This window comes from Aulonocara sp. 'chitande type north' Nkhata Bay, linkage group LG10 (genome assembly GCF_057382095.1).
Source record: "Aulonocara sp. 'chitande type north' Nkhata Bay isolate Kocher_YH1m ecotype deep benthic linkage group LG10, A_spYH_male_GT1.1, whole genome shotgun sequence".
Taxonomy (NCBI): domain Eukaryota; kingdom Metazoa; phylum Chordata; class Actinopteri; order Cichliformes; family Cichlidae; genus Aulonocara; species Aulonocara sp. 'chitande type north' Nkhata Bay.
This window is the reverse complement of record NC_141353.1, coordinates 21,793,103-21,815,873: the sequence shown is the minus strand read 5'-3', so window position 1 is coordinate 21,815,873 and position 22,771 is coordinate 21,793,103. Positions and strand designations below refer to the sequence as shown.

General features: G+C 42.3%; 1 protein-coding gene across 5 annotated transcripts in view; it reads left to right on the top strand.

Annotated features, from left to right (window-relative positions):
* The window catches only part of LOC147320870 (transcription factor COE1-like), a 92,047-nt gene that overhangs the window by 47,581 nt on the left and 21,695 nt on the right, over nucleotides 1-22,771 (top strand). For all 5 annotated transcript variants that reach the window (XM_086309082.1, XM_086309079.1, XM_086309081.1 and 2 more), the window contains exons 7-10: nucleotides 9,546-9,627; nucleotides 11,160-11,301; nucleotides 12,560-12,693; nucleotides 16,481-16,607. In XM_086309082.1, the coding sequence (XP_086165208.1) occupies nucleotides 9,546-9,627; nucleotides 11,160-11,301; nucleotides 12,560-12,693; nucleotides 16,481-16,607 (485 nt within the window). The remainder of the gene's footprint in view (nucleotides 1-9,545; nucleotides 9,628-11,159; nucleotides 11,302-12,559; nucleotides 12,694-16,480; nucleotides 16,608-22,771) is intronic.

Below are 22,771 nucleotides of genomic sequence, written 5' to 3'. Positions count from 1 at the left end.
AACATAAATGTTGAATTTATTGAAGACGGACCAAGCAAGTCCAGCTTGGAGCAACACATGCATGCATCATACATCTGCGTGGAGAAGAAACTTATCAACGTCCCCTCAATCATTACCATCATATCTCAGAAATCTCTAAGTAGGCAAGAGATGCATTTTTACTGACAGTGAAGCTGTGTGTGTGTGTGTTTGAGTGACTGACTGATGGAGAGAGGAGGAGACAGGAGGAGAGAGGAAGAAGAGGTTCCTGTCAATATCACTTCCTTCATCGCTCTCTTCCTGCCCTCTGTTCCTTTTCGTACCCCCCACCCACAATCCCAGCCCCCCTCCGACACAATCCATGAATTATTTCTAAGAGCAATGACAAAGGAACAGACGCTCACTCAAAAACAGCCCCACAAGTTTAGTTCATCTGCTGAAACCCCCGCGGCACACTGGCGCTGTTGTCTTGTTAGTAGGTAATCACCGAACGGAGGGTGTATCTACGTGTGTGTTTTTCTTTGGTGGTGCTGATAAACTTTATGTGTGTGTGTCTGTGTGAGAGAAAAAAGAGTAAAAAGAGTAAAAAGCACAGAGAGCCTGAGCTTCAGATCGATTTGAGGTAAGCTGTCTGTGCCTGCGCTCCCGCGCACGCATGTGTGTGTTTGTGTGTGCATACTGTACATGTTTGGCCCAGAGCGAGCGATCCTTTAGCTGCTTGCTCCCCACAACTCTTGCCTCCCCCCTTCTCCTCTGTCCCTCCTTCCACCTTTTTCTCTCCTTTTTTTCCCCCTCCTCCTCTGCCTCTCACAAATCAATCTCACTCATCTATAATTCAACAGTTTGCCTTCAGCCTTTAAAATATACACCACAGTAACCTCCTCCCTCTGTCTGTCTAGCCCCTCATCTTTGCCTTTACCTCTTTGCTGTTCTCCCTTGTTTCTCCCCTCTTTTCTCTCCCTCTGGTGAGTCGGACCTCTGACGGCATTTGTAATGATGTTGTAATTTAATCTTATCATGGCCTCTAACTGTAGAGCAGCATCAGAGAGCCAGTAGCGTCGTTTTTGTTCAAGTATTTAACAAAGTTAATAACACCAAAAGCCACTAATCTCTTCAAGTGCATACAAGTAACCCCGGCAATGAATGTCTGGGATCATTTTTATATCAGTGAGGTTTTCAAAACGGCCGCGGCCTCAGTCGTTAAAGAAATCTTAAGATGCTGAAATGTTAAAGATTTTTTCACACAGCACAGCTTGTTTTTTTATGCGGCAGAGTATATTGTATTTATGTAGCTCCTCAGACTGTGTTTATGTAGTACTAATCTCACACTCTTATGGGGCCATAGTCAACACACACATGGAAAACAAGACAAATTGCTGACTTTGAAGCATAAACCCTGATAATTTCAATATGTTTGCCTAATTTTGGTATCGAATTCATATTCTTATTAAATATCTCTCCAGTGATAATAAACTGTTGTCATCTAAGTAGCGTCATACAGGTTCATCATACAGAATGCAGTATCATCACCAACAGGTTTCCTGACTGAGAGCAGATCCTGTGTGTGTTTGAAACACATGACATCATTTTTCCTTCCACCTATCTGATTCAGGGTCAGCTGGACTCTATCTTAACTGTCAAAGGCCAAGAAGTGGAGTGCACCCTAGGCAGGATGGCAGTTTTGGACTAAGACAGAGAGACATGGAGAGAACATGCTTGCATGGACCTTAGATCTGATCGTGACCACTTTCCGTTGTTAGACTCCAAATGAAGCAGTTTCACTTTCATGTAGCTTATCAGTTGGCCTGTTTACAACTTGTCTGGCTGACCGGTCATGAATGTCTCATCTTCTGCCATTTGTCTGAACAGGATTTGCAGTTTATGAGTCGTCTTCTCTTCTCAGTCGTTCACTGACTCAGAGACACAAACACACTGGAGGTTCTCCTAAACCTCTGTATAATTTTGACCGTTAACCTCCAGTAAACCGGCGCTGGATCGACGTATCGCAGCATTTGTAATGCATTACTGGGCTGTGCATCGCTCTGCGCTGCCTTGTCATAAACTGATGACATCAGTGTCACCCTTACATGCAACAATGATGTAATGACACTTATACAGGTCTGAATGAGTGCAAAGTAAGTACGCCGTGCAAGTTATTAATTCTCAGTCTATCTCAGCCCTGCAGACATTACGAGCCCTTTCTCACAGACATCATGCACACTGGCTATCACCACTCTGGCCTGCGCTGTCATTTAAATATGCAGAGATGACAACAATGACAGCATTAATAGTAATGATAGCAATATGAAGCTAAGCCCTCATCATCATCATCATTAGCATATCTCCAGGGAGATGAGCCGTGATTGACAGCTAGCTGGGTGTTTTTTGGGCTGCAGCTCAGCTATCAATTACCTCTGTGCATATCAACCATCATTATGTAAAATAACTCTGCTTCGCTCGGCTCTCTTAAGTCTTGTTCCCTCGCATAACTCTCTTTCCCTCTCCCATGCATTTCCTCCCTCCTCCCCAGCCCCCTCGCTCCCTCCTCCGCTGCCTTTTTTCTTTCTTCCGCACTCCATTTTGCTCTTCTCCCACCCACCCCTGCACCCGCCCCACACGTTTTGAATGTTGCTCAGCCGCTCTGCTCTTTTTCCTCCACTCTCACACTCGAGTTACGTTCAGCACCGCTCACCCATGGCCCTGAGTGTTTTGCATTTGGACATCTTAGCTACAAAAGTTACTTAATACGGTAAATGTGCCTGACGTGTATAGAGAGATGCACAGTGCGTTGTTGCAAAGCAAATGGAAACACACATTAGCCCTCTGTTGTTCATTTTCAACCAGGTTCCTGTTTCGTTATCTTCAATAAGAGATGTCTTCAGTTTGTGTGAAAATCAGCAGAAACGCTCTTTGCACTTCGTGGACAAATTATTAAACTTTGCTTGTTAGATTTTGTAACTGCATGTAGAAAGCACAATATGAAGATTATCAGCTTTGTGTTAGGCAAGACTTCACAAAACTCACATATTAGTGAACCAACCAAAATACATCTTCCCTCCAACTCAGATCCTTCTGATTTCCTTACATTTCTGCATCATATTAGTCTCTCTAATCCATTTAAGACAACTTATCAGCATTTAAAATACTAACTGCCTTTAATTACCACTCCTCCGACCTGTAAGTCAAAGTGGATGTAAACATTTAAAGAGATTTGAACTGAAATCTGTGGATTATAGCACTGAGCCCTGTATCAGCACCTGTTTAATCTGCTGAAGTGCCCCTGAGCAAGATAAAACCACAGCAAAGTAAAACAAGCATTCCTCCAACAGGAAGCAATATATTATCACATTATGACTGCAGTAACAGCCGAACAGATTGCCTAATAGGATTTTATGTCCTTGTTTTTCCTACCGAATACTCAGATAGCAGGCACGGGGCCCAGCAGTGCTATCTGATGTCATCACATTAAACAATAACAAACTCACAATGTAAACAGGAAACAGGAAGTTGATCTCTGTGAAAGATCAACAGACTGAGAGGGAAACTCTCACTACTCATATTAGCTGCAGATTAGCTACTGACAAATGAGAATAAAGCACATTTAAAGGCCGGTCACTAATGCGCCGCATATAGCGATAGCATGAACTTGTGCTTCATTTTTTTGTATTTTTTGCAACTGGTCCCTCACTTTGTGCAGAAAATGATCAATTATTTGGCTGTTACGATCGGTACACATACATTTACGAGTTGCTTCGCACACACACGCAGACGGAGAAAGTGAATATCATTCTGTCAGAAAGCTTTGCCAGGAAACTTGGCAGCTAGGTAAAACAAGATATCTAAAGAAAGCAGTGAGACAGAGAAGAGACACAGGAGGCAGGAGAAGCTAAAGCACTGATCTGTTGTTCAGTTTGTCTGCACAAACTGACTCACTGCAATTTCTCCACCTGTCAGCAACAACTCAGAATACCGTGTGTGTGTCTGTGTGTGTGTCTGTTTTCTTTCTCTTCCAAGGCAGCATCGTTATTCTTGGCTCGGTAGCACACCAGGTCTTCTGGGAATAAAACGGACACAGAGATTCAGTCTTAGACGCTCACGATCTTCTTCACACATACACACAAAGCTGGAATTCCCCCAGATGTCACCCTTGCCCCGTTGGTATTGTAACTATTTAAATGATGGGAGAGTGGTCGAAACAAACTCCCATAATCCTCTTTCCCGATTCTCTTTTCCATTTGTTTCCCCTTCACACACTCCTCCCCTCCTCCTCCTCCTCTTCCTCCTCATCATCACTGTTTCTCTCTCTCTCTCTGCATTCAGCCATCTCTCCATCCCCTCTCTCTGTCACTTCCTGTCTCTCTGTTCAGGTCTGTGTTAGCCCTACATATTAAATATTAATGTCAGTTGTGCTCTGAGCCATAATTGCCATCTCAGCCCCTGAATAATGGATGCTGCTGTGCTGTTCACCACTACACTATAGCTAACAAAAAATAACAGCATCCAACTGTTGTTTGCTATATTACTACAACCAACGCAGTACAGTGCAGTAGTGATAAACCTGTCCACCCTCAGATAACTTCCCAACAGTGCTGGTACGAGCAGCTGTAGTTACCTTTTCACATTAAATGATTCGTTTTTTTTAACAGTCTAAAAGGGTGTATTTTAACCCTAACTTAACAGTTTTTTGCTAACCAAACAGGAAGTGAAAGAAAAAAAAACAACTGAAAATGAGACCATCTGCCTGCTTGTGCTCGTTTTATGTGTCCGTTTGGACGTTAGGTTCCTGTGCAGTCCTTCAAAAACCCAGCAGCAACAGCTCGACTGTGTGTTGTTCCAACACTGATCAGTGGACCGCAAAAGAGAAGAGAGCTTCAGCTTTTCATTTTGTATGTTATAACTTCATTCTTTTCTGCAGCTGGCTGACAGAACAACAACAGCACAAGCTAGAGCAGCCCACAGACAGGTCGCACCACATACATTGGAAACTGCCTCCAACAGGCAGCAGACGTTCTCTGCAGGTAGACGGGCTGTCTATAGCACCCTGCCAATGCACTGCCAAAGGAGAACTATATTCTACCCATTATTCACACTTTGACGTCTCATAATATTGAAAATAATTCTTACAAGGGTAATTTAAGCTGGCAAAAATAGAGATAGTTGATTGTTTATATAATCTGGCTGATTATATTTTACGGTTGCCTAGCACTTTGTTTTAGTAGCATCAGTATTAACAATATAGCATGCTAACAACCCAGCAACATCTTTTATATTTAAGTTTATAAAACAAACACACTAAAAAAAGTGCTCTCCTGTTGCAGAGTCTTGCATGGTTAAGAATACCTTAGTAAAGCTAGCATTCAGCTGCAAGCTCTCCCTGAATACTGAAGATGAGAAACACAGAGATTATCCTGTATACACTGGATATTGTAGTCTTTTGCACCTATGTCTTCATCCACACTCTGACTCTATAATGAAAAATCACAAGTGTATAAGACAGTATTACTTTTGCATGTTAATGTTTTTGTCTTTCTTCTTTTATTAGTTTAAATTACTGCTCCCCCTGACTCCAACACTGAAGAGCTGTGTGTGCATGTGTGTGCATGTGTGTGTGTGTGTGTGTGTGTCTGTGTGTGTGTGTGTGTGTAGCAGGCAGGACTGGTGTCAGGTCAACTCTGTGAGTGTGGTACTCACAATATAGCAGCAAAGGTCAACAGCGCCGTTATCACTTGAACATGATCGGGCCTCAAAGAGGGAGAGCAGTAGCGGAGGGAAGGGGAGCGCTCTCCCCTCCCCCACAATCACTCAGACCCTTATAATTGCCCATTTTAATTGGAGGCCTCTTAACGACCAGCGACTGGACCAGCCAATCAATTCACACAAGGTGTCTCTGTGCGTGTGTGTGTGCATGTTGCTGCAGGGTCTCTTTGTAGCACAGTTGATTAGGCCAGATGGGGTCAAGTGAAGGGGAGAGAGGATCGCTCCCATACTGCATTAAAATGTAGAATATGTACTTTTGACAGTCAATGAGAGAAAACACTCACACCGGAAAAGGACAGAGTCGAGTGGAAGATGGAAATATGAAAAATAATGAGATCACCAATAAGCTGAGCCAGTGATAGAAGGAATGCACTGAGAGGGGGGAATTATTGCTGTAATACTGATGTGGTGATTATTAAGGTGATGTTTAAACCGTTCCTATCTTTCTCAGTAGAGCAGCAACAGAGAAAGCAGCAAGAAGAGCCTGCAGCAGAAATATTGTTACAGTAGCTGCAGAGCAGAAATAGAAATAAAGAAGTTCATTTACTCAGAGCACCTAAAGGAGTCCTGTTGCGCTGTAGAGGAGTGCCTTGCTGAGGTTTTATTTCTGCCTTCCATTTTATCGATGCAACATACAAGTGCGCCAATGGCTTGTTGTAAAAGTCAGCTGCAAAAGTCAGCTAAGTCCCAGTTTACTAACGATTTAATGAACTGGGACATATAACATAGCAGAGTCTCAGCAATGGCAGGATGATAGGAGGTATGTTAGGACACTGTGGAGACTAGTTGCTGGTGATGGCAGCTCTCTCACCGACCAGTGTGAGGTGGAGATGGAGGAGGCAGGATGCAAGAGTCTAAAAGGCAGAATGACAGGAGAGTATATGAAACAGCCTGATTGGCTCACAGAGGCTGGGTAAGAAGATGACTGAACTTGAGTAATGATGACAGAATTGAGCTGGACACTGTGGGAAAGTGAAAGAGTAGACTAGAAGCCCAAACCCCCAGGAATACACACCTTCCTCAGTGAACTTCTAGGGCTCATTTATAAAATGGTTCCATATTCATACTTGGAAGTCTTCTGATCGTTCCCAACAGCCTGCTTATGTTTTATTCATTAAGGAAAAAACATACGCTTACGAAAGAAGGCTGTAAGGTCCGCGATAAATTTATTTAATATATAAAATCAACTTAATTCGACAGACCCTGCCTTGTTATTTATTCTCGACTAATGCCAGCTTGAATGAGAGATTATGTCAAGAGCGAGAAAAAGAAAAGAGGAAGTCAAACATGGAGCACGAAAATGCATTGATTGAGATGGGACACATAGTCAGAACTGTAAAGTTCACTGCCAGCTTGGATGCATACGTGTAGCAAAGTGTAATACCCTTCACACCAGCAGTGGGAAAATCACTCATGGTGTCTAAACTTTACACAGAGATAACATTGAGGTCAAAGCAAGGTTTATTTTTACATTTAAAGCAATTTAAACAATGTTGTTTGTGGTTATGGTTATAGATGAGACCACAGTGACAGTGCATGTAAAATCCATTCAGTTTGTTTTAACTATCAGAGTAAGACACATGCATTTGATTATGAGAATCCAACCTTGTGTTGTGTCTCCCGAATTCATTGTATCTGCTTTTCTATTGTCTGAAACTCTTAAAAACTTATAAATAATTCATATCACTTATATATTTGTGTTGACTAAAAACCAAGACAGCATTAAAACTAGATGTGTAGAGATGATATTCTTGGTAAGATCTGCGTTATATACTCTTCCATCAGATCAGTGCTTTTGAACAACTCCACAGTCTTTATTTTAATATTTTGTCCTTTATTATACTTTTTATCTTATATGTATGTTATACAACATTGTAGAAGCAAATTATGTTTAAATTACCGTTTCCAGAAGCAGACGTTTCAATTACAGCATCATTTGCAAGAGTTACATTAATAAAATGCTTATAGTTTTACACTATAAAGATGAATTTTTTTCTCTTTCCCATTGGGTTTGTTTTTTGTTTGAATCCATATTATTTTCAGTCTTTGAAATTTAGGTCTTTTACTTGTAAATTATTGCGTTTTTTTTTTTTTTTTTAGTATATCAGACAGATGAGCGGGGAAGTGTGTAAGCCTCCCAGTCGCCTCCTTTACGCAGAGATCTACAGCACAGGGTCAGCTGAGGCGCTCATGTTAACGCTATGCTAGTGTTGTGAGAAGGACTAGACAGTGGGAGGTCAGCAGGGGTCACCGTGGCTGTCCTCCACTGTGATAGGCTGTCACCCGGAGGTTAAGGGTCAAGATAATTAGGTTTGCAGAATCCCAGCGCCGGTGTTCTAATGAAGCTTGAGCTCGTTAATGCAGAGTTCTACACTCAGACCTGCCACTAGGCTGTGCTGCCCCGTCACACACACACACACACACACTCGCATGTGGACTACATGTTTGCGTGCACACACACGCGCACGCTCATGCCTCTGATTTGTTCTGGTGGTCCAATTCAAGGGCTCTCACTTCTTGAACAGCAGAGCTTCGGGCTCAGCCACCAGGGAATGGAGATAATACAGACATATTTTCATGAAATCTAACATAATGCAATAGCTCTGCAATCTTAATGTTATAATGGAGTTATAGTATAGGATAGTATAGTATTATATTCAATAATTTTCTGAGATATAGAGGTGTCTTTTTCAATCTTATCTTTAAATATCTTGTGTTGGAGGGCTGTAGTTTGTGTAAATAGTCCTGTAGACCTTTGAAATGGCAAATATGGTTAATGTAAAAAATATTGTATTGGATTGTGTTACAATTTTCATGTGGTGCTTTAGGTTTTCATCCTAGGCTAGTAACGCTGTTTGATCTCATTTCTTTGTTTCTGTAAAGAAATTCCTCCCGGATTAAAGTGAAACTGAAGACAATCATCTGCTGTTTATTAACACAAAATATATTTGCAAAGTAAAAGGTTTTGCATGAGTGCAGAGGAAGGGAAGTGGCGGTCTTCTTTGTGTTTGAGGCTGTGTGATGGGGTATTGCTTTTGTTGAGCTGTGAGGAGCACAGATGTAACACAAATACACATGCAAACATGAACATGTGTGGGTGTTTGTGTTTTTCTGTGCAAGTGTGCCTTGTTGCTTCTGCCAGGCTGGCCAGCTGGCTCACAACAAAACACAACCTGGATGTGTTTGTTTGCCGTTGATGGCCATCTGTGTGTTTGATTTATTCTGTAATATAGATTCATGACATATGGTCCCATTTCAAACACCTAATGTCAACATAGCTCCACTTTTTAATGGCTTGACATCAGGGTTAATGTTAAGAAAGTAGATCCTGAATCTTAAGTTTTGCAGAAATATACAGTTGCTTATTATCTTTAACACTAACTGGATTTATGCTTTTTCGTGACTTATGGAAAGACAGAAACAGCGGGAATTTTGAGAGCCGAAATTCACAAAAAGTGTAAAACTTAAGGTCAAACTTATGATTTCCTCACAGTCACGTAGTTTCTGCAGTTTTGCTACAATACTATAAAACTTCCCTTCTCATGTGCTCATCCGCTGTCTTTTTGTGGACTTTTCAAAGAAGCTGCTGTGGATTTAGGAACAAAAAAAGTTCCTTACATCTGCAAGCAAATTCCACAAGGAAATTCATTTTGACTTTCACACAGTATGAAATATTAATTTCTCTCTCTGTTTATGTGGATGTGTCTGCACTGGGCCTGAGCTCGCATTCTGGAGGAAAGCAGTCTTCACTCTGGTCTATTGTCAAGCTGTTAACCTCAAATATGGCCTTATCCTCTTTGTCTCCACAGATTTTTCCTCAAGTTTTTCCTCAAGTGCAACCAGAACTGTTTGAAGAATGCAGGAAACCCGAGAGACATGAGGAGGTTCCAGGTACAAACCGCAAGATTTTCTTCACTCTCGTAATTCATTCCTCATTTTCTTTTGTCGAGGCTTCTCTCTATACCTCGCTGTCTTTTTTCTCTCATTCTCGCCCTTCCCTTTGTCTCCTGTGGACATACCACATAATGACACAAATGCATGGCTGCTGCAACACATATACGCAGGAATGTGTGTATGCGTGTGTTTCTGTGTAAGTAAATAAGCTATCAGCGCCTGTACAGGAAACATGAGATCCTGACCCTGAGTAGTTGGAGCATAAATATACACACAATGCAGGGGTATAGAGGGGAGAGGGTAAGAGAGCCAAGCAGTGTGTGTGTGTAAGAGAGAGGGAGAGATAGGCCACAAATTGGCAATGATAAAAGAAAGATGCTAAAAAAAAAATCATGGCAACCAAAAAGAAAGAGATTATGCAGTCTGACAGGTGAGGCTGGGACAGAGATGGGGGTCCAGGGTGTCCCCCACCTCTCACCCTGTGTCAGCTGGGATAGCTCCAGCTGCCCAGGACCATAAGCTGGGTAAGCAGTGAGAAAAATTGGTGTATAAATAGAATATGGAAGAAGCAACTGAAAAATCCCATTTTTATTATCAGTCTAACATTCCCAGTATGCATCGGCATACTGCAAACCTGAGGGACCACGAGTGACAGAGACACAGCACGCAAATGCATTGCCTGTGACACTGTATCAAGAGAGAAAGAAAGAAGGTTGTGAATAAGATTTCAGGCAGTGCACTCAGTATTATTTCCTTATCTAAAGGCCACAACACAATCAGGAAGACACCACTTGAGCATGAATAGAGAAACTGGACGCCCAGGAGATACTGATAGATTTATTACCGTGGCACATGAGTATGGGAGTGTGTGTGTGTGCGTGCGTGCGTGCGTGCGTGCGTGCGTGTGTGCGTGCGTGCGTGCGTGTGTGTGTGTGTGTGTGTGTGTGTGTGTGTGTGTGTGGCGTGCTCTCTTGTGTACAGACTTGTGTGTGTGAGAGTGAGATGGGATGGAGAGAGTCATCCAGCACCAAGTGTGTGACGGTATCTGTGCCTCTAATTGTGCAGCTCTATTGTAGTGGAACCAGAAAAGACAGCTCTGTTTCCCTGGGAGATAATTAAGGGCCGGACCCATCAGGAACTATTGGACAGAGGAGGACACACACACACACACACACACACACACACAGAGTGTACAGTGACTTAGTGTGTGTTGAGGGTGCTGGTAATAGCAGTGATAACAGGTTACATTTATAGAGCTTTTCACAGTTTCATACTTTTAACTCCTCCCTGCGATGATCCCTCGACCCCCGACTTTATAATTCCTCATTTTTTCTTTTCTTTTTTCTTTTTCTTTTCTTTCTCTTTCCCCGCTCCCTCCCTCCCTCCCTGCCTACCTCCTTTCCCACCCCTACCCATTTTTTATGTCCACCTTTTCCACCTTGTTCCCCAATCCTCTCCTTGTTAATCACCTTATTTTCTCAATTGTCCACCCAACTCTCTCTGCCACTCACCCCCATACCTCTCTCCAGGTGGTCGTATCAACGACAGTGAGCGTGGAGGGACACGTCCTGTCGGTCTCTGATAACATGTTCGTTCACAACAACTCCAAACACGGTCGACGGGCCCGCAGGCTCGATCCTGTGGAGGGGACGCCGTCTTACCTAGAACACGGTAAGGAGTATGTGTGCATGCATGCAAGCACGTGTGTGTGTGTGTCTGAGAGCATAAGCAGCATGGCCACCAGATGGTTGATGGTTTAATCCTATCAGGTGATTCCTGCCCCTCCATCTGGCTAATCCAACTCACTACACACACACATTGCATGGTGTGGTGCTTTCTGTGTGTGTCAGTGTGTGTGTATCGGTCTAATATCATTATGCTTTTTTTCATACTCAAACCCAGACTAAGGGGTGTTGTTGTAATTCAGCTGCATACTGATAATCACACACAAACACTTACACTGAGATGAGAGCTGGTTTTTGACAGACGGGTTTTTGTTGTTATGATATAGGATTAGATCACATGAGCTTAAACACACAATACTCTGTCATATTGAAGTGACATAAGCTGACTGTATCCATTATGTTTGAAGTCATGTGATGCACACCAAACCGTCTGTGTGTGCTTTTATCCATGTAAGATCATTAGTTTCAGAAATGAACTGTCCTAATCTCGTGCCAGTCAAGCTTTGGGATCAACAAACTGTAAACACACCAATACAGATTGCGTCCAAATTATGCTTTTAAACTACCTTCAATCAACGATAATGGAAAATTACACAGTGAAACAAGAAGTGAGCTTCTGTTTTTGGGGTTTTTTGTACAAGTCATTTAAATAAATCTCTTTTTTACCAGGAGTAAATAGTAAACTAACTGCTGTTGGTTCAGAGCTTTCAGTGATTTCTTTTAAAATTTTGGTTAAATTCTATTATTATGACAGTCTATTCTTTCCCACTCAAACACTTCTCAGAAACATAAATAATGGTTGAAACTGAAGTGAAGAGAACCCAAAGACTTTACTTGATACTTCAGCACTCGTTTCCTGTGTTTATCATTTTACTCAGCAGAATTATTTACAAGGGGAAACCCTTCTTTTTTGCACAAGGACCCATTGAAAAAGGACTCAGTCTTTGAATCTGCAGTGTTTTCAGTGAATAAGTGTGATGATCTGGAACACAGCCAGAATCCGCGGGTGCAGCAGGATGAATTATGAGGTGCAGATGCAACAGGGATGAAAACGCTTCAAGCCAGATTTCCCCTCCAGTTTGCAGACTGATTTGTGTTTTTTTACAATAGTAATATAGTTAATATTTCATGTCTTTTTCAGCTGCAGTTTATTGTAGATGCATGTTAAATACCAAAAGTACCTAATTCTTTTTTTTCACCCTTTTACTCATGGATCTAATCATGCTCTCATCTATATGCTCCAGGAGCAGCGCCCTGCATTAAAGCCATTAGTCCCAGTGAGGGCTGGACTACGGGAGGTGCTACTGTCATCATCATAGGAGACAATTTCTTCGACGGTCTCCAAGTAATCTTCGGTACCATGCTGGTTTGGAGCGAGGTCAGTTTACCAGCCGTCCTGCCCCAGTGTTGTTTCAACCCCTCAACTGTGTGTTTTTGCCTTCGGAGCTTTGGAAGTAATTCAATATGAAAACACACTTTTCGTCATGGTCAGGCTCTTAACTGTGCGTGATCAAGTGCATGTTTGTGTGTACGTGTGTGTGTATGTGTGTTAATGTTTGTCTAAATGAGGTTTGGCTCTCTAATGAGTCCCCACCAACGAGCGACCACCGCCCCTCACTACCTTCCTCACCCACACTCCCTCTGTCTCTTTCTCTCTGGAATACTGATCAAATCAGCAGATTTTGATAGCCATCAGCTTAATGCTCACAAAAACACTCCCTCTCTCTCACACACACACATACAGCTCACTATCATACTTTTCCCCAGCTCCACTCCTCGACTGAATGTTTATTTGTCTTTTGACTCCACTCACCGTGTGTGCCGAGCGACCGTGGCTCTTTTCCAACAACAACAGCGACAGTGTTTCTGTGTGTGTGTGTGTGTGTGTGCGTGTGTGCGTGTGTGTGTGCGTGTGTGTGTGTGTGTGTGTGTGTGTGTGTGTGTGTGTGTGTGTGTGTGTGTGTGTGTGTACACACACACTGGCAAACATGGATGGGTGTTTGTGTGTCTGTGTTAAGAGCTGAGGGGTTTGTTTACAGTGTTGAGAGCCACACTTACACTCACTAACATGTGTACAGAGTCTCAGTTCAGTTCAAACTGACTCAGCTCTCTTGGCGTTCCTCATTCCATCCTTCGAATGGATTTTAGCCAACCAAATGCTTCATTTGCACTCAACCTGATTATTGATTTCGAAACAAGAAAACACAGTTTGAAAAAGGTCCGTCGGTGGAAAGTCATTACATGTTTGCCAAGTGGGGTTTGTCTGTATCTCTCCATCCTGTCTACTTTTTTTTCAAAACCCTTAACAGATATTTTGAAAATCATCCATAAATATGTTATAACTGGTTCAAGTGTGTCTCGAATATGGCTCAAAAACAATGATTTATCTTCCTCCTGGTATAAACAGAGATGCTGGAAGGTCAGGATTTAGTTCATTTCTATTTTCTTTTTATTTACCCTAAACTTGTGGTCCATTTCAAACTAAGTCATGTAACATACTGTCATCATTGTGGAGCAATTCTGTCATCGTCATTTATTGAGGTTTACCACAATTAGTTCATGTCACAGCTCCATTAAGGTCTCGCCACAGCATTTGAACCGAGTTGAGGTCTGCACTTTGACTAGGGCCATTTCAGCACCGTTGTTCTGTCCATCGTCTTCTACTGGAACAGATCCCAGCTGTCAGTGGGCGATAGGTGGGTTACACCTTGGACAGGTCGCCAGTCTACCACAAGCTATACACAAAGAGACAGGCAATAAATCACACTCACATTCACAGCTACGGACGGTTTAGAACAGGGGTGGGCAACTCCAGGCCTCGAGGGCCGGTGTCCCTGCAGGTTTTAGATGTGTCCTTGAACCAACACAGCTGATTTAAATGGCTAAATTAGCTCCTCGACATGTCCTGAAGTGCTCCAGAGGCCTGGTAACAAACTAATCATGTGATTCAGGTGTGTTCACCCAAGGTGAGATCTAAAACCTGCAGGACACCGGCCTTCGAGGCCTGGAATTGCCCACCCCTGGTTTAGAATCACCCGTTTATGTAACATGCATGTCTTTGGACTGTGGGAAAACCCAGAGTATGCAAACTCCACATGGAAAGGCCACATCATGTGCACTCAAATCCAAGCCTTTCTTGCTGTGAAGTGAGGGTGCTAACTAATGCACCACTTCACAAGCGCATGGCACAACACAGAAGAGCCACCTCCACAGGACAAGACTCAGCAGTCCATCTGCATCTTAAGGATAAAGGACACTCTTTCGAGGATGCCAATGTTCACATTTTGGACAGAGAGGACAGATGGTTTGAAAGAGGAGTGAAAGAAGCCATCTATGTCCACTGTGAGCGACCATCTTTGAACAGAGGCGGGGGTTTACGACACCAACTCTCTGCCATCTATAATCCAGTTTTGAGATCCCTTCCCAGACGCCTTAACGCCCACTCACATCCTGGGCCATCTGACCTCAGGAATTCGCATGATAAGGTGGGGCCAGGTTTCACAATGAACACACCCGAAACTCTGGCTGATTGGGGCCCACACCCAGTTTCACACCTTGGCTCAGGCGATTAGAGGATCATCAGGGGATCCTTTTGTCCCTCTGTGGGGGGTTACTCCCACTAGGTTATATCTGGGACTCTCCACCATTTGACCTTAGAACTGAAGAAGCTTCTCGGATGAGAGGTGAAACGTCTTCAAGTAACTTAAAGAAGTCCAGACGCTTTTCTTTGCAAGCTCCTTTGACTACGATGACGTGGATGACTGAGAACCTTCACAGACATAACTAATGCACCATTTTGCCACCCCCATCATTGTTCTGTTGCATGACCCAACTGGGCCAAAACTTAGCTGTTGGACGAATGTCCCCACATCTTACTCTAGAACAGCGGTCCCCAACCTTTTTTGCGCCACGGACTGGTTTATGCCCGACAATATTTTCACGGACCGGCCTTTAAGGTGTCGCGGATAAATACAACAAAATAAAACTAGTACCGGTACCGAAAAAAGAAGATTTATTCATAACACACGTGAAAAGACCAAGGAAAACCGAGTTAACGATAAAAACGATAACAAAATAACGCTGAAAACCGATAAAAACCCTGAAAACCATACATTTCACACCTGAGCCTCAACTCTCGCGGCCCGGTACCAAGCGACTCACGGACCGGTACCGGTCTGAGGCCCGGGGATTGGGGACCGCTGCTCTAGAACGTTTGGTATACAGAGGAGTTCGTGGTCGACTCAATGATTGTAAGGTGTCCAGGTCCTGTGGCTGCAAGAAAAGCCCAAGTCATCACCCCTGCACTACTGTGTTTGACAGTTGGTATTTCTGCATTATGGCCAAACATCTCCATTATGGTCTTGTCGGTCTAAGGGACATTGTTCCAGAAGTCTTGTGGTTTGTTCAGATGCAACTTTGTAAACCTAAGCCATGTTGCCATGTTCTTTTTAGACAGAGGCTTTTAGAAAGAGGCAAACAAGCCACACTTTTTATTTCTTTTTCTGTGTGTTTTTCTGATCATGTTGTTGTGAACTTCAACATTTAACATGCTAACTGAGGGCTGTAGAGTCTTGGGCGCACTTTCACAATTTCCCAAGCATTGCATGGTCTGACCTTGGGGTGACTTTGCTGAGACCACTCCTGGCAAGATTGTGGCATTGTGTTAACACACACCTGAACGCTCCGGACCAGTAAACCTGCCAAAACCTCTGCTTTTATAGAGGTGCTCACACTTGCTGATGACGACTCTATGACTCATTTTAAATCTTAGCTAATAATGAAAAAAGGAATCAGTGGTTTTGCTCCAAATGCCACCTTCAAATTCAGACTAATGCAAAAATGCATTAAATTCAAATATAAAACCAGGTCAGCTAGAGATCAATTTCACATCATTAACAAGCGATCAATCTCCAACCCAACAACTAAAATAAAGTTTAGAGCAAAGCTTCAGTATGCAGGTTTATTTAAATCTGCGACTGAATTACTAGATTTAAAGGAAACATCTTTTTTTTTTTTATCAGTGGAGATATTTTTCATGAATAGAGAAAACCTAGCTGCACAACATTAAGAACTAAAGGTGCTGTGGTGTCCCGATGTTTAATACTTCATTCTTCTTGATTCTTCGGGTGATTTGACTCTTGGTACTCTGTTCCTTGCTTTTCTAGCTGATTACACCACATGCCATCCGGGTGCAGACGCCTCCCAGACACATCCCTGGGGTTGTAGAGGTCACTCTGTCTTACAAGTCTAAACAGTTCTGCAAAGGCACACCAGGGAGGTTCATATACACAGGTAGGTTCAAAGAACACAGTTACACACACATATAATTTACTGTATTGTCTTAATTAAAATATGTTTTTCTTCTTCTAATATGAAAACTGTCTAATTTGTCATTGTAGGTTAGTGAAAAGGTGTGTTTGCATATATAAGCTTTTGTATGTGCATTTGTGTGTTTGTACATGTTTCAGAGAGACTGTGTCTGAATGTGCGTGTGTGTGTGTGTGTGTGAATAACATCTATGAGTTGTAGTTCACTCTCAGGCCAGACAGTGTTGAACTAATGACTGTAGATTAGTCAACATTAACGACCCACACTCGTTAGAATGTTGCCATAATCAGAGGCTCGTTAAAACCAGCTACAATTAAACAGTCTGCTCTTTATAGCCCTCCATACTGAAACTATTAGTGAAATCATCCAGAACACCCAGTTTACTAACGCACATTAAACGCACACACACAAACACACACGTTTCTGACCGGATTGTTGACTTTGAGTGAGCATTTTCCTGCTAAACGGAGTAGTGCAGGAAAAGGAGAGAAAGCATGCGTGTGTGTGTTACTTTGCACATACATGTGGAAATGGATGGAGGTGATGTGATGTCTGGTATTGATCCGCTCAACATGGCTCCATCACACCATAACGATGACGTCATTCACAGATTCACAGACAAGGGGGGGGAATTGTAGCTGCCATAGAAATTCTTGGAGTCTTGAGACATTTAATGACGCCAACATTACAAGAGGATTTAAACATGATCAATGAAGATGGAAAAAAAACTTACAATGAATAAATGTGAGTTTTACTCTTGGGGACAAGTACATAAAATCTCTAATATTTCCTGCTCAAGAGGTGAGAAGAAAGTGATGAAGTCTGCATTTCAGCTTTGCGTGCTTTATTTGATTAAATTAAGCTCGATGTGTATTCCATGATAATGCCCAACAAAAAGTCATAGAGGAAGAACAGTATTAGGGAAGTAACTGAAAAAGGAAGGACAAATGCAAGCACTTCACTGCTTTAAACCAGTCGGGATTGTACAATTTAAGAAAAATGGGCTTCTGTGTGAAATCGCAGCTATCACCACAAAAAAAAAGCAGCAATTATAAGCTTAAATGGCAGACCCACAATCAGGATTTTGTTAGATGATGGCTGTACAAAATTTTGAGGAGTAAAATGTCAGGCGATGTGAGTTTCTTTTAAAGGTAGTTCCTTTGTAAAAGATCTCCAGCTTGCTTCAGTGTTCTTCAGACGCAACATCTTTGTGACCCTGAGGCTAGCCGGCTGGTAATTGGTCCGTCTGGCATCTAACTGCTGCTCCTATTGGGCGCAGATGACCCACTCGTGACCTTGCGATTGGCTAATGGCTTCAACATGTGACCCAGGAAACGCGATCCGTTAGTGCGGTTGCCTGATCCCGCCTCGAGGTTGACTCCTTGCTAGAAGTCACTGGTGAAAGGTCAGGGTGGTGAAAGCTGATTGGCTGTGGTGGTTTTTCAGCGCTTAAGCTGTGGTTGCCTCTGGGTGTAAGGGCTGCGCAATTAAACATACTCACGAGCACACATGTGCAAAAAAACGCGCACGCACACACCACACGTAAAAACGCACGCAAAGCCACACTTACATGGGGTCATGTCTTACACAACTTACCACACACACTTTCAAACAGGGGCAGGAGTTTAAAGTAATTGTAAATCAGAGTGATATGAGGGAAAGATGGTGACTAGTCTGGTAAACAGATGGTCTACCACATATGTATACACACACACACACGCACACACATACAAACACACACACACACACCCTACATGCACACATGGTGCCGTATGGCTGCCTCATCTGCCCGATGGGAAAAATTAACATTCTCGACATCACACACCATAAACTATAAACACACAAAGGTACAAAGTGACAATCAATAAATGCTGGCATTATGAACGCATGTGTGGACACACACTCGTATAAAGAGCTGATTTATTATCAACAGCTGAAGAAAAAAAAACTCAGAAAGCTCAGAAACTTTTAGAGAAATTTGAAAAATGGTGACAATTTTACACTTTTTTTCTTCACTTTTCCAAACAACCTCGCTTGGAGACGGGAGAAGTGAGAAATAGAGAGATTAAAAACAGAAAGCTGGAGATGCATAAAAAGGGGGGGGGGGGTGCATAGGAAGAAAGGTGGATTTTTAAAACCAGATTGTAAAGTATCGATCCGCTCATAAGTGGATCACATATACTGATACACACATGCAGATACACTCATCGTACATAGACACATATACAAACACACGGAAAGTCACAGAGAGAAGACGAGCTCGGGAGAAAGAGATCTCATCTCATAAGGAGAAGAATGAAGCAATAATTCAGTGGTATTGAACTGCTGGCTGGCCAGAGAATCAATATCACCACACCTCCTCTTCTCCTCCTCCTTTTCTTCTTCTTTTTCTCCTTTTACATCAGTCCCCTCTGTCCTTTCACCCACCCAATTTCACTCGCTTCCCTCCCCTCCTGCTCTTTACCCCATTGTTTTTCCTCTTTCTGCACATTCTTTTGTTTCAACACCACCCAAAGATAACTAGAAAAACATCGCCATTTTACAATAAATGCACATGAGAAATCCTAGACATACACCACCCCCACGTCTTCTCTTCTGTCTCCCTCCTCTGTTCACATTTTATTGTGAAACAGGAGTGGATGGCCTGTCCTCATGAAACTTCAATGAGTATTGATCTGATGGCAGCTCTGGACTCTGGAGGAAGAACTAGGCTGGAGGATGGAGGGGCGGTGGAAGAATGGATGGACGGATAAAAGTGGCAGAAGGTGTAGTTAAGAAAAAAGGAAGGAGGTGAAGCGGAAGAGAGTAGGAGGAGGGGAGAGGAGGGAGTCATGCAGTGATGATTTCACAGGCAGAAGGGTGGCAGGATTTGTCGAGATGAAACAGGTTCAAGCTTCAGTGTCACCAAATCGTCCACCGTCTTGAAGCTGTTTATCTTTTTTTAGACTCATCATTGACACAACTCATATCATTGGATTAACACGGTGCTATGAAATGTATTTGCCCCCTTCCTGATTCCTTTTTGCATATTTATCACATTTTCAGATATTGTTGACAAATTTGAACATTAAACAAATAATAAACCAAGCAGAAAGGGAAAAGCGCCGAAAGGTGATCTCCTCTCAAAGACCAACACATCATGCAACAATGTAAAGAAACAACTGAGAAACAAAGTCAGTGGCATGTATTAGTCTGGAAAGGGTTACTAGCGAGTTCTAAGTCTTTGGGACTCCAGTCAGAGCCATTATCCACAAATGGAGAAAACTTGGAACGATGAAACTTCCCAGGAGTGGCCGGCCTGCCGAAGTCACTCCAAGAGCGCATCAACAACTTATCCAGGAGGTCACAAAAGAACCTAAAAAAACATCTAAAGACCTGCAGGTCTCACTTGCTTCAGGGTGTAGAAGACTTGCCATAAAAGATGGAACCATGAATTCTGCTCTACCAAAAAACCCTGAAGGTGAATGTCTGGCCATCAGTTCTTGCCCTTAAACTGAAACACACTTACATTACACAGCAGGACAATAATCTGATACCCACCAGCAAGTCCGCCTCTGAACACCTCAAAAAACTAAATAAAGGTTCTGCAGTGGCTTAGTCAAAGCCTGGACTTAAATCTAGTGCTGTGGTCTGACCTTAAACAGGTCATTCCTACTCGGATATCTTTGAGTGTGGATGAATTAAAACAATTCTGTTAAGAAGAGCGGGCCAAAACCCCTCCACAGCAACTTGAAACACTCATTGCCAGTTTTTGCAAACACTTGATTGCAGTTCTTGTTGCTAAGGTTGGCACAACCAATTAATAGCCTTAAGGGGCAGTTATGTTTTCACACAGGGACAGGTAAGCTTGGATAACTTTTTTCCCTTAATAAGTGAAATCATCATTTAAAAACGTCATTTTGCATTTACCCAGTTACCCAGTAAGTGTGAAAAATATGCAAAAAACTAAGAAGCCATGAAGGAGGCAAATACTTTTTCACACCACTGTACTCTATGTCCTTATGTCAAAACTGGCATCTGGAGACCCCCCAACTGATTGTAGTTGTCAGCATTTCTATGGTAAGTGAACCTAATCTGATACTACTAATGCCTTTTATAGCTGATGTGTAACCACTGGAGTGAGTTCTGTTGGGTGATCATTATTGTATTTTGCACAACTCTGTTGCTTGTGAAGCTCGCACACAAGAATTTCACTCACATGTGCTGTACCAATGTACCTGCACATGTGATGTGACAATAAAAGTGATTTGATTTGATTTGATTTGATGTTGTTGCTTCTGTGCATTAAGAAACTGCTAAATCTTTTGGGAAACCTGAACTTTTTGCTTCAAAATTCACACAAACTGTACATGTAACTACGCAAATCCATAAATACGCAAACATTCCCACCTTAAAAAAACATTTAGTTCTATTAATAAAGAGTCAGTTGGAGATACTTGAGGCCTAAGGTACTGAAACCGCTCAAAGTCATGCTTTTGTATATTTGTACATGAATGTGTGTGTGTGCGTGTGTGTGTGTGATATTACAGTTGGCATCGTCTCTAGAGATGTACAGGGAGCGTGGATCTGACACTGGCAGTTAATTTTGGCAGTTGATATCCCGCTGACTGTTAGGCAGCTGTTTTTCTAATTTTTGTTTTTCTCAACTATGACTAAGTTTAGTTTTCGGCTTTGTTTGTTTTTATTGCTTGAACACAAGCTCTCTTCACTCCTTTCGCCACCTCTCACCTGATTCTATTCTTTTCTGCTTTCATTTCTTCTTGCTCTTCTGCTCCTCCTTGACCTACTTCCTTCCAGACCACTCCATCATGTTCACATAATTATCCTATGTGGATCTTAAAAATCATAATTTGTCCAAAAACTTTCCTTGGAGCAGGGAGAAGTACTGTCCATGACAGTTTAACATCTGGTGTTTTTATAGCTCTGCAATTTATGAAGTTATCTTGCTAACAAATTGCGGTTCAGGACATAACAGAAACCAGAAACTTGGGTGTGATGTGATAATAAAACAGACATATATCTAAAACACACACACACACACACAGAAACTAGAAAACAACACAAGATATTCAGCTGCAACTAATTTAATAGTGCTGGATGTGGAAAGTACCCGATATCACTGCAGCTGCACACTTGGACATCACACACGTGCAGACACACCCTCTGCAGCCCACACCTACTGTGCATCCATTCATGTGTCCATTTGTCTTTGTCTTTTTTTCTACACTTATTCTTTAACTCAACTTAAGCATACATGGGTCGAAAAATGGGGTGAAGACACATGTTCAGCACATATTAATAAACACAGAAAATCCTTTAAAGCCGTCATCCTGACTGACAGAGCTTTCATGTCTCTACTTGAGTGACATATTGATTGTGTAAAGACTGCAGAGGGCTGTAATTGGGACATTAAAGTGAACACTAAACGCTCTTTAAAACCCTTTAGATTATACACCTGCAGTGTTATTATCATACAAGTGCTTTTGACACCATTAGCGACTGCACCAGGTTTATCCATCTCTGCACATATTTGCATTAACCGCCTGCACTCTATCAGGTCTGCTACCATTAATAATGGCAGTGTAATATCAGTTAGACTGGGCCGCCTCCCCAGAGTTAATGCTTATGTTTTAAGGTATGTATGTATTTATTGTAGATTATATTTATGTAGCTCTGCAGAGGTAAAACCTTAATAAATAAAGCTAAAACTATGCAAGGCAACTGTAGATGTCTCAAATAGTGGTGCAGAAATATACTCACTGCCATCAGGGACATATGTTCAATTGCTCATTAAAGTAAATATCTGATCAGCCAAACACATGGAAGCACCTTAATGCCTTAAGGATTGTAGATGTGGTCAAGACGACCTGCTGAAGTTTAGCTGTTCATGGCAGCTGTGGTAATGTAAAGGCTTAGGGGACACTATGACAACTGAGCATTGTCACAGCCTCATGTCCATCCCTTTATGACCACAGTGTACCCATCTTCAGATGGCTTTTTCTTTGCACAATAGCACGCCATGTTGCAAAGTTCAAAACATCTCAAACTACTTTCTTGAATATAATAATAAGTTGACTGTACTCAAATGGCATTCACGGTCAACAGATTTCAATCCAGTAAAACACCTT